The sequence below is a fragment of the Rutilus rutilus genome, assembly GCF_951802725.1.
Source record: "Rutilus rutilus genome assembly, chromosome: 13".
In the NCBI taxonomy this organism is placed as follows: Eukaryota; Metazoa; Chordata; class Actinopteri; order Cypriniformes; family Leuciscidae; genus Rutilus; species Rutilus rutilus.
In genome coordinates, this window is record NC_140218.1 from 13,734,860 (window position 1) to 13,747,388 (window position 12,529).

General features: G+C 36.5%; 1 protein-coding gene across 1 annotated transcript; it reads right to left on the bottom strand.

Moving 5' to 3' along the window:
- Positions 1-7,696: 7,696 nt before the first annotated feature.
- Positions 7,697-10,004, bottom strand: hoxc8a (homeobox C8a). The gene is made up of 2 exons (XM_084428861.1): positions 9,450-10,004; positions 7,697-8,155 (listed from the first exon to the last, which is right to left on the bottom strand). Exons 1-2 carry the CDS (start codon positions 9,883-9,885, stop codon positions 7,839-7,841), a joined length of 753 nt encoding a protein of 250 aa, XP_084284987.1. The 5' UTR covers positions 9,886-10,004; the 3' UTR covers positions 7,697-7,838.
- Between the last annotated feature and the right edge of the window lie 2,525 nt (positions 10,005-12,529).

The window sequence follows — 12,529 nt, forward strand, 5'->3', positions numbered from 1 at the left end:
CATGAATAAGGCGTTTTGAAGTAGAGCGAACTCATATTGCCCTGCGGTTCTTGTAAGGAAATGTTTGGAATTGAAAGTTCGCCTGGAATTTGTTTTCATTTTCGTGGCAACTGAATTATGCCTTCTATGATTCAAATTCAATAGCGGTGGCAGACACGAGATTGGCCCAAAGTTTACACAAATGATAGTCAAATGGCAATAAATGTGTCAATTTCAGAAACCTGTTTAGAACTTTGCTATTAACACTAAGAATAACTGTAATACACAGATGAATAAATCTCGTGCACCTTATATACGTACAGGCATAAGGATTAGTTAAATAGACTCCATTTTTAATGGCAAACAAAAGACAGTCATTATTCCGAGGCAAAGAGGAGACCCACGGTATAGAAGAACCCCGCCCTCCACTCGCGTTGTGTCTCTCACTTACACACAAATACACACATGCACATCGACGAACCATATGCGAGCCCACACACAAGCATTCTGCCTTAGTAAATTACCAATCCATTATTATTTTTTTTAGAAAATTAGTTCACGCAAACCTAGCTCTATAAATCAGATGATCTGTTTCTGTATAAAAAAAGATATGTTCATACACACTTCTAATTTCACAAACAAACACAGCATAAGTAAGACTTTTCTTTTTAACAGTTCCATTACAAATGGAATGCATGTTTATAACAACTGGTTTTATTATTAACACTTTTTTTGTTTCCCCCAGTCCAGCCGCACATGTGGATTCCAAGAGGCCCATGACTGAAGGTCGCAGCTCTAGCTTTTTGGTCAGCGGAGTACCAACGGATTTTATTAACATGCTACCCCATGGTTATTATATTTAAAGCTTCATGTTTGTCAATACTGTCTCATTACAACTATAAAACTAATAAAAAAATAAAAAAATAAAAAAAAAGTAGTCGGACTGTGTCTGTATTTGTTTCGAAATGACTTTATTATTTTAATAATTGAGTATTTATACGAATTGCTAAAAGCCACTATACACATACAATAAAATATTATAAATATTTTACATAATTTTTTGCTAATTAGCTAGCATATTAATATTAATCTGTATGATAATAAGGTTAGTAAAGCAATTGTATCAGTTTCCTTTCCCCATTTTTCTATCAAATAAACTTTTTACGCAGAAACACCAGCAAATGGCAGACATATTCCCACATAAAAATTAAAATCTGAATTTTATGTGGGCAGATGCCCTCACTGATTTTAGGCTCTGTATAATGCCTTGCATATGGAGCAGGCACAAGGTGGCAGTGTTGTTTGATTTAGTCTTCACGGAATGACAGTGTTGGATGATTGAACACGTGAGAGAGAGAGAGAGAGAGAGAGAGAGAGAGAATGTTGTTGATCCTGATCCCTAACAAATATTCAGATACGTCTGGAGTGTTTAAGCAGTTGTTTGCTGTGTAACACAAGCCGTTTACGCTTTATGTGAATAGTTGAGTAAGTGTAAATGATTTTGTGAGCGTAGTTATACAACACCCGTTTGTCATCAGACGGACACAACCAGAATTCATCAGTTTGGATACAAATTAACAATACTAGTTACATTGTAACCCTGTCTCTCAAAATATAACTCAATCATGAATATCTCACTCACATTTTCCAGTGTAAATAATCACACATAACGAAAGTAAAATGCAATCTAGAAAGAAAATATGACAAGACGAGCTACCAATATAGCCCGATAAGTGTCACATAGTCACATTGAATTGGTTGAATATAGTACTTTTTGTAAAAGGCCTGACATTCTTTAGTCTAATTTGCACATTATAGTAAAGCTATAGCTTACTATGAAGTCAAAAATGCAATTACATATATACCCGTATCAAATAACCACAATCAAACACATAACCTGACAAAGCATGTATTTAACTATTTGAAAGTAAACACATTAACCCCAAACCACACCCGCTTGGACAACTTAACTAAACTTAAAAATGTTCATTTTCGCCGAGACAATTAATAATCAACAATAGTATCAGAAAGCAACAACACAAGTCATTTGTCAACGAGGCTGAGCGTTCACAATCCATACAGTAGCCTTAGAGGAAACGACACAATACAAGTACATTTACCTATGTTGCATGTCTCTCTTAAACATCCCATTTAACACGAAAACAGTACTGTCAAATCACCATATATTGTGTAGCTACACGTCTGTAAGAAGCCAATAAGCAGCGTAGAATATGTTCACTTACCAGCGTTCGCTGTTGTCTGTGTGACGCACGTTCCATGATGTTCGATAGCAGCACATCACAGGCAACCGCACTAGGATCTAGATCCCATTCTCCTGTACTTTTAAAAATATTTCTCTTTCGAGGTGAAATGATCATATTTACGCACGCTAAACCCCTCAAGCTCCAGCTAACAGTGCTGTTTTCCTCTAGGGGATCAGATGGGTAGAAAGGAGACTGGGGAGGCGGCGACGTCAGTCATTACTAGCGATGAAGCAGACGAGACAAGATGGTGTTATATTATCTGCGTATTAAAAATCCGCCTCAGATGGTGAATAAACAGAAAACGGGAAAAATGTCTGGTGCTAAGATCATTTCAACACCACAGCGAGCTCGCAAGTCGATAGATGGGGATATCCAGTGGAAGACAACAGCACAAAGTTCATGTTCATAGAGTGAGTACCACGTGGTCTGACGCAACCAATGACCGCGTGTATTCAGTCGTAAACTTTTATTACTTAGCTGTAAATTCCCCCTCTAAACAACTAGGAATGTGTTACGTTTCACCCTCTCTCAAAGATCGCGTTTCCCATTTTCTTCCTTCTTTTTCCCTTTTTTTTTGGGGCTAAGTTGATGGCACTGAGAAACCAGTTTTATATTCGTCATATAGCCTGAAGAACCAAGTGAAAGTCCAATTAGTCCAGTACTATTAAAAGCTTAATGATCACATTAACATTTTTCGAATCTGGGTATAATGAAAATTGTAAAACAGAATAAATAAGCTATAATGGGCAAACATGTATTAGGTGTCTGTTTATAACCTGTGCAAGCCCTATTTTGTTCATCAGAATGTGTTAATATAAAAGGGAAATATCCATTGTCCTGTAGCCTATACCCACAATACATAACAAATAAAAAAAAAAGTATTAATATGAATAGTTAAAGGTGTAAAAATCTCAATGCAGGAAATCTTTTTTAACCATTGTTTAACCTATTTACCCCATTTGACCCATTAGAGATTTTGTTTTGGACTAGTCGTTTAGTTGAGTTTATGTTTGCAGCAGATCGGAGCACATTATAACTCAGAATCATTGGGAGACAGATAGTTCTCATAACAGGCACTTTTTTAAAGATACAGTTAAAATAATCACATGATCATTTCACAAGCATTTGAGAGCAAAATAATTATAAAGATCATGGAACATTAGTATTAACTATTATTCTTATTGCACAAAATTATCATAAAGTCACATTTGTACGTATCCATTGTGTACAGACGCACTTGCAAAAGAGAACAAAAATGAGGTTACAAAAACTTGCTATTGCAAATATTCTTAATTGCATGCAGGCCTATTTACCAAAAAAAAACTTTTGACATTTTTAAAACAACCGTAAAAGTTTGACTGCTCTTGTGCTGTCAAATGTCTGTACTGAAAAACTTACAACCTCTCTTTCAGATAGTATTTGTTTATCAATTCATTGTTAAAGAAAAATCAAATATGATTATTGATTCAATGATGTTCAATGATGTTGATTCAGTGATGTTCAAGCTTAACACTGTAACAACGTCAAAGTTCAGAAATGTACAGTTCAGTGTTGTATTATGGTGCAGGCAGGTATATGTTTTAATAAAGCTTTACGTTATTCTTCAATAGTTAACGCTATGTATATCAATGTAGTTGCTGGTCATTTGTTTTCTTCAAACGAAATTCGTTATATGATCTTGATTGGTTAATTGATAAGTATCAGAATCATTATGTGCGAGATGATAGCTTTAAAGAAAATTACATGAGATATCCTTCAAATATGTATCATGTTATGTAGGCCCCTATGGAAAAAAATTGCAATTGACCAAAAACAAAACCAGTCAAGACAATATAGCCAAAGCTATTTTATGACAATAATACATATTAACTAAACGATTTTTTGGCTAAACAAAAGTGAAAGAACTCTATGTAAGCAGTGTAAGTTTTTCCTTTAGGCTTAATTCATTTCTTTCACTCCTATCTTTTTAGTTTCATACCACATATATAAACAGAACGCAAATGGGTGTACAAATATCGAATACCACTCTAATAAAAATAAATACATACACAAATACTTACACTAACGAACATAGCCAAGAGCGGGGTAAGATTTTCCCCTTTAATTTGTTCCTTTTCAGGAACAACTTGTTTTCTAATTTGATAGCTCAATCATGAACAGAATGTAAATATGTGTACAAATATGACAACTTCCACTCTTATAAAAGTAATAAAATAAAATAGAATATCACACAAACCTATACATGCACCCTTGCATTGCATGCATACACTCAAAGCAGTCCCACGTCCACGTTGCTTTCCTGGTGTCTTGTTCTAGCCTGTCTGCACTGCACAGAAATCAAAAGGCAAAAACGTCTGCCCGGATGCGACACTGTCGGGTTTACACCACCAATAAAGTTTACTGCAGGTATAGTAAAGCCCTCATTTGGAATGTAACAGCAGTGCAATACAAAGGCAAGGCGGATGGACAATGACCACTGCAATTGTCACTACCACCGGAACTTCCTGAAAAGGTCCATGCCTTAAGCAAAATATCTTCTTTTTTTACAACAGTGACCATCCAACACCATCACAACAAAAGGAGAGTGAAATAAACACGTTAATAATAATAATTATTATTATTATTAGCAGCAGCTATAGTAGCCAATATTGTGTACATGCAAACAAATTTTCAAGAATCTGAGCTTAATGCGGTTTGCATGAAAAAAAAAAAAAACTTTACATGATTGTATCAGAATACGTGTCTCTTGCCTGTTTCAAGTTCGTAAGAGTTATAATCATTGGTATCTGTTTTGAGATACAGAACTTTAATATTCGATATCAATCTAGAAATATTATATGAAATACCTTATACTTGGCTGTGGTTTGGCACGTTGAAAACTATTTTCCTATAATACACAATAAATCTCGTTGGCACTGAAAATAAATTCTGATATTCTGTTGTTATTATTATATCCATATATTGCTTATATTAGCCTAGTCTTTGTGATGTCGTCATCATCAGCCTAATTGCGGCTGCTTTATTGGGCACTAGACTACTGTTATGACCTGCCATTAAAAGTTGTAAAAGAGACAACACTTTTGAACACTCGCACATAAGGTAGGCCACACTAGGATTTTAATGGCGATGGTGATATTTTAATACTTTTAAAGGCATTTTAAATGTCGAAGCATTAGCATAAACCTGCATTAAACACAGATTAGTAGCTACTAATTCGTAGGAGCATGCCGTTCCTGCGGCATGTTGCATATTCTGTCAGATTTGTGTTGTGTGCTAAAAGAATGCATTGGAAGGCACATGTAAATATTGCTCTTGAATCCTTTCGTCTTTGAATAAGACAAGTATTGGCATTGATAATATTCTAGCTCGCGCGTCTTCAGTAAACATCCAAAGTTGCACTAAATAAGTCTTTTCATTTAAATTTTTGATTGTTTGCATAGATAGTATGACAGATTCCAGTATTCCTCGTCAATGGAACAGAAGGTTCATGTTTTGTTGAACAACAAATTAGTCTGTTTGCTGGACAAGAGAAGACTGTCAATTTTAAGAATGTAAAAAGAGTAGCGTGCTTTGTTAAGGATACACTTTTGCAAGATTTCAGTTACATTTATCAGTGATTCATTATAGTAAATCCCTTCAATGTCTTCTAGCAAGGCCGAGACCTGCGACCTGTCCGCTTATGTTTCCCAGTGTTGTTATTTTGCTTTGAGTAAATCTTCTTAGCAAGAGAATTTTTATTTTTTTTCTACTTTTAAAAAGATTCTTTATCTTTGACAAGAATTGACTTGAGCTATTCACACACTGTGCCATCATTTGGTATATGTTAGGTATAGGCTAAATATGTTTCGTGAGGTGGAATTGTACAAAATGAATAATTGAAACTGAGAATTTTTTTGACAATAAAACAACAATTGCATGATAAAGGCAGGATATTTATTTGCACAATTTATGCATTATGTCTGACTGTAGTTGATCACGCCATTTTGCTAACATTTCTTATTAAACGGGGAATTCAAAAGACAGCCGTTGGTTGTTTGCTACAGAGATTGAGTTGCGTTGTTTTTTGTTATGTAGAGACAATCTTTCAAAGCTTGAAAAGTTTTCAATTATAAAAACAGATAATAATGGTGAATTATTGTTGTTGCATTTGCCATTTCAGACACCTCACAGACATGAAATATATACTATAAAAAAGTGTTGCATTTGTCGTATTTAACAAAAAAATAAGCAGATTTTGGTGTTTTATTCATTCAGTATCATGTCAGTAAGTGGATTCAGGCAAATAAAGAAATAAATGAGACGTGATAGAATGAGCCATCTTGTTTATTCTTCTGTTGATTTCAACAATGGCGTGGACACACACGAATTTGTCTATATTCACAAGAGGAACACAAGTAAAACGAGCATATTGATAACAGCAAGATATTACAAGACGTACATGAAGGTTATACTCAGTGCAATTCAAAATCTACGCTAAAACACCAGCACGATAAATGACTCTCTTTCCTTAGATAAGGTAGGGTAGTAATTAACGTGTTCATCTACACATAATGTGCATTTTCTATAGGCAGTTTAAGTTGTTGGGGGAAATGTCTAAATAATTTCAACAAAGCAGCGTGTAGAATAAATGAATAATTCATTCTTGCAAGCAAAACTTTGTTTTTAGGTAGTGCCGTGGTGCAATCTTTTAAAATATAAAGATTGGCTTTGAGCTATTGGTGTCTTCCAAAGACTTCAAAAAAGCTCGATAATCATAATAAGTGATTAAAAGGGTAAGTTACATAACTTAGGTTTAATACTACAAAACAAGAGTCTATGAAATCTCTAGGTAGAAATGTATATTGCAAATTTCCCATGATTAGGTAGCTTCTCTCGAGATTTTCAAACGATTGCAATCTCTGGTGAGACCAATAAAATAATCGAAAAAATACAAACTGTAGCCTGGCCCACTCACATAGAATAACAATAAAAAACAGTTAGGTAAGCGATAAAGTATGTAATACAGAATGCATTTTCTACACTTGCCATCCCCTTTCTCAGTACACATAGCACTAATGCAATATTGCCATATTCGGATTGCAGAAATAGTGTTACACCGAATACATAATCTATTCCTCTGTCAATTTGATTCGTAATGTCAGCATGTTGTGGCTTGATTTTATATACAAGACCAACCGTTTTTAAAAGTGACAAGCTGATGCAATCATTTCAGTGTTTTAATTGGTTGCATCTTAGTCATTTTTATCCCCCAGACATCCTCATCAAATATGAAATAAATTTTAAACTCCGTTATATGCTTATCATGCTGCTTATATTTTCCTAAATAAAACATTGTGTTCCTGTTAGTTTGTCAATTTGTCAAATACACAGATCCACTTTTCGCTAATGGTAAAAGTCCTCGTGTGTTGGTAAAAAAAAAAAAGCTTTTTTTTTTTTTTTTTTTTGGGGCAGGTTTCAGTGTACTTTTGTATGCAGGGGGATTTTCTCACTTTTTGACCCAACTGTTTGTAATAAAATTGGCGCGTCTTCCTTTTCATTGCCCATTCGCGAGACCTCTTCAAAATCTGCCATATAACCATAAAAAAGACCATAAAATCACTCCTTGCTTTCCTCTTTCTCTTCCGTTTCCTTGTCTTCTCCTTCCTCCACCTCAGCGTCCTCGTTGGCCTCTTCTTCGGCCTCTGCTTCAGCCTCTCCTCTCTGGCCCGGAAATTTGTCTTTGTTATTTTCTTTTTTCCACTTCATTCGGCGATTCTGAAACCAGATCTTCACCTGCCGTTCGGTTAAGCTCAGCGCATGGGACACCTCAATCCGGCGCTTGCGCGTGAGGTATGGGTTGAAGAGGAACTCTTTCTCCAGCTCAAGAGTCTGGTAACGGCTGTATGTCTGCCTTCCATTGCGTCTCCCAGGAGCTTTGGAGTGAAACAAAAATATCTGTCAATTGCATGTCTCCATTGCTTCGCTCTCTTTTCATTTACATATCCTGGGATGTAGTTAACATGAAGGGAACATAAACTGATAGGAATGTCTATGTGTAAATAAAAATGAATAAACAATTCAATTGTTTACAAATGGAATTTTCTTCTCTTTTTTCCCAAACACACACCCATACACACATCTCTCAACTCATAGCACACTAAGGACAAATTCTGTCACAAATCACACAGTGTGTGTGTGTGTGTCATAGCGTGCCTTATAGTCTAATATCCTCATTACGATTTGCCACCAGAACATATTCAGGTAGGCTATGTCAATTGTGGGCAGTCATTGTCGTTATAGAAGGAATTAAATTTACACGCTTCTATACAGTGGCGTTTCTAGTAGATCTATGTAAATTTATTTCTTCCATAAATTCCTTGTTTCTATGTTTGAGTTACACAACAGCTTTAATTCAGTTCAGTAACGCACAGAATTTCACATAACCTGGTGCGCGGGAGCGCGCGTGCGCGCGCGCAAACACACACACACACACACATACACACACACACACACACACGCAGACAGACAGACAGACAGCCAGACAAACACACACACTCACACAGACACACACACACAGGTTTTCATAGTATCTATCACTCGGAAAAAATAAATAGACTGAAATCCTTTCCTCATTCAGGTTCATTACCAGTTAAAGTAGGCAAATAGATCTTCTCAATGCAAATCAAATACACTTGTCATTAGTAGGTGTTAAAAGGTTTTCTTTGAAAATATAATATGACTGACAAAATTCCATTTTAGATTTTTCCTTTTTCCATCTCAACAGGAAGGAAACACAATCGAACAGCGTCAATTTAAATCAAACGAATTATTTGACACTTATTTGAATAATTTGCTATTACTGCTTACCACTACACATTACAATCACGAATCTTTCCTCGTTCCTTTAAGTCATCACAAAGGTGGTAAGACAGGTGATCATTTCTAACTATATAGCGAGAATAATCTGAATCCATTCAGCTCTGTCTACACAATCTAGCCAACACTACTACATTCGTTTTACAAATAAACAATGGTCTAGTGAAGTGAATAAATACGAAACGCTGCAGTGCCTATAATTAAGTACAATTTCGCAACCTGAAAAGCATAACCCACCTGTGTTTTGATCTGTGTTTATGAACACTGCACGCTCTTGACACACTGACGCAGTCACACAGACAAACTCACACGCAGTGATTGAACAGAATGTGAAATAGTAAGTGTTCTAACCGTGAGGCCGCATCCATGGGAACATGAGGCTCGGAGAGGTGTTCTGACTTAAGTGGCCTTGTCCTTCTCCAGGGTTAGTGCTATTGGACGATTTACAGTCTGGGTATTGCGCTAAACTGGCCTCTTGCTGGGTACCATAAAGCGGTTGCCTTGGAAGGGCTTCATATCCATAAAATTTCGTAGCGTCTCCGTGACATGCCAATGCACAGGGGTTCTGTTGATAACCAGGGTTGGAGATACCTGTGGTTCCGTGATGGAAAAAGTCCTGTACGTGATGCGACGGGTGTTGAAACCCCGGCGCAGCTGCTCCATGTCCGTACACGAGCGTGTGGCTTCGGGCAACGCTCTGTGGAAACCTGCAGTCGTAGTAAGTTGGCTCTAATGATTCGCCGGCTTTGTACTTGGAAAAAAGAGGGTTAACAAAATAAGAGCTCATGTTTATCTAGCATTAAAAAGAGATAAAATAAATTCTCCTCTCTAAATGGTGGCAACCTATTGTTGCAGTTCCAAATGGCATGCAACGCAGATAGAGCAACCGGAACTAGATGGAGAAATGCTGCCCCTTCGGACAATCTGAGGCAGCTCCCACTTCAGATCCTCTCGCTTAGTCTCTCTCTCTCTATATCGCCTGCCTTTTCCTTTAGCAACCTCAAATCATGGCGCGCACGGTGGATGTGTGTTAAGGTTAAAGCTGGCTAGCTCCGACGGCTCAGTCACAAGCTCGTACTTTTTTTTTTTTGCCTCCCACCAGCCACCCCCACTACAATGAGACCCCTCAACCCCCCACCCCCTCCTCCCCCCACTCCTTGTCCCCTACACCCCACCCTTTGGCTCGTCATCTTTCCAAAGCGTCCACAGGCGTCTACCTTGAAGGGGAAACATAGTTGTATGTGTGTGTTTTTTTTTTTTTTATTGAATAAAAACGGCTGCACATATTAAATGAACGAATCACTGAAGTTTTTAATGGCTTCTATAGAACATATCCGCAGGTTACTGTAGCTTCGAACTGGCCGTACAGGTTAGTCCTGCGGACGTTGAAACAATTTGTCTGGTATTTCGTTTGTGATATAACTAGGCATCATTTCCCTTCAAAAGGCCATATACGCTCCGACCATTACACATCCATTATGATAGGTTTATAAGGTTGCGTATCGAGCCATAACCCACAGGGACTACATAACTCAAGTTTTCGAACATTACGAACATTACGAACACAACGATTGACACCGTCTACCAGCTAAAACACTAATTAAAAATGACAATAGAAAATATTGTAACACTATTATTATGAAATATTATTATTATTATTATTATTATTATTATTGCTGCTGCTGCTGCTATATTTACAGTTTGTGACGAGTAATTGTGACGCCTACCTTGATTACTTGTGTTAGACTGCTAGCACACACACACACACACACACACACACACACACACACACACACACATACAAGCTTCTCTTGGCCCTCCTAAACCATACTAAAAGTTGTAAATCTGCCGCACTGACACAATAAAATTGCGCAATAGATGCCTCGTTATTTTACTAGACACATTAATGGCTTGTTGTTTATTTCGGCTTTGCTCATTTAAAGTCCTTCCCAAAATATGAGCATGTGGTTTCGTGTCGTTACTTGACAATTTTTACACTTCGCTGCTAAACGGGAAAGGCACACACAGGAAATTTATAGACATCTCACAGTCTATAAAGATGCAGATTCTGGGCCATTGTCTCAGTTAAAGGAACATACCATGGAGTAGGCTAGGCTATATAAATTTGTAACGAAAAAAAAAAAAAAATCAATAATTAAAAAATTGTAATTAAGTCAATAATTGTATTTATTTTCAAAAAAAAAATCGAACGTATTAAACGTATTATTATAATATTGAAGTAATCGATATTGTTTCTATTATTATTATAATAATAATTATTATTATATTTTTATAACAACAACAACAACAACACATTTAACACGAATTTTCAACAGTAGGCTATACCATTGTTTGAAAGGGATTATAAAATCATCATAATTATTATCGGGATACGGTATATTATCCCGGCCCTGATTACAAAATCAATGTCATCTTTATAGCGTCATATGTGAGAATGTCAAACAAGTGGCACAGACAAACATGCCTTCAAAAAAAAAAAGAAAAAAAGAAGGTATCCAAAAATGAAGAAACAAACGGAGAGCATATCGGTGACATTTGTAAACCTGATCTCACATGAGATTGAAATGCTGTGAGCCTGTGACAATTTTCCAGCATGCCTTCAATAAATTATGTCAGCTACGGCAGCATAAAAACCGACACTGCATGCGCTTTTAAAAAGCATCAGTGAGTTACGGATTTTGACAAAACAAAAGACAGAGAGAGTGGGGAAAAGCACCGTAGCACGAAGATTCGAGACAACATAAACACACTAAATACAAAAATGATAAAACAAACAATTGTTTTACGAATATGATAAAGATGGTGTGAATGTAAAGTTGATTACTTTAGCGTGTTGACATTTTTTTAAAAAGCTATCATCGTGATTAATAACAGAAGGCCATTCTTTCAGCACTTTTCTTGTAGCACTCCCAGGATTTAGCAGCCCAAAATGCGTTAACTGTGAGTCAATAGCGCCATCTAGTGTGCTTAGGGGTAACTTTTACAAATGATCATTGACAAATTATCACTGGCAAAACAGTCATCCAAATAAATTAGGACAATGACAGAGAGCCTATTTTAATGCACCTGTAGCCTCTTCAAATGTAGAAACATTTGACTGTGAAAACACCGAATACATGATTTAAAAGCGTACAGCACCAGTATGACCACTGTCAATTAACTTTAGAAGCATGTGTTTAGTGAAAACTAAGCTTTTTCAGTTTAGCTTCATTTAAAGGCTTGGAATGAGTTCTGAATAAATCTTGTGGTGTCTGTTGGTGGATTGCTTTTACCTCTAGTTTGCCCAAAGGACTATATGGCTCTGCAAATCTCTTTGAGAGGGTCCACCACCAACGTCCATTAAACCATAAAGTAATTTAGCCCAGACGTCTAGCCAGTTAGCCATGTTGGCTTTGTTCGTCTGCATCTGA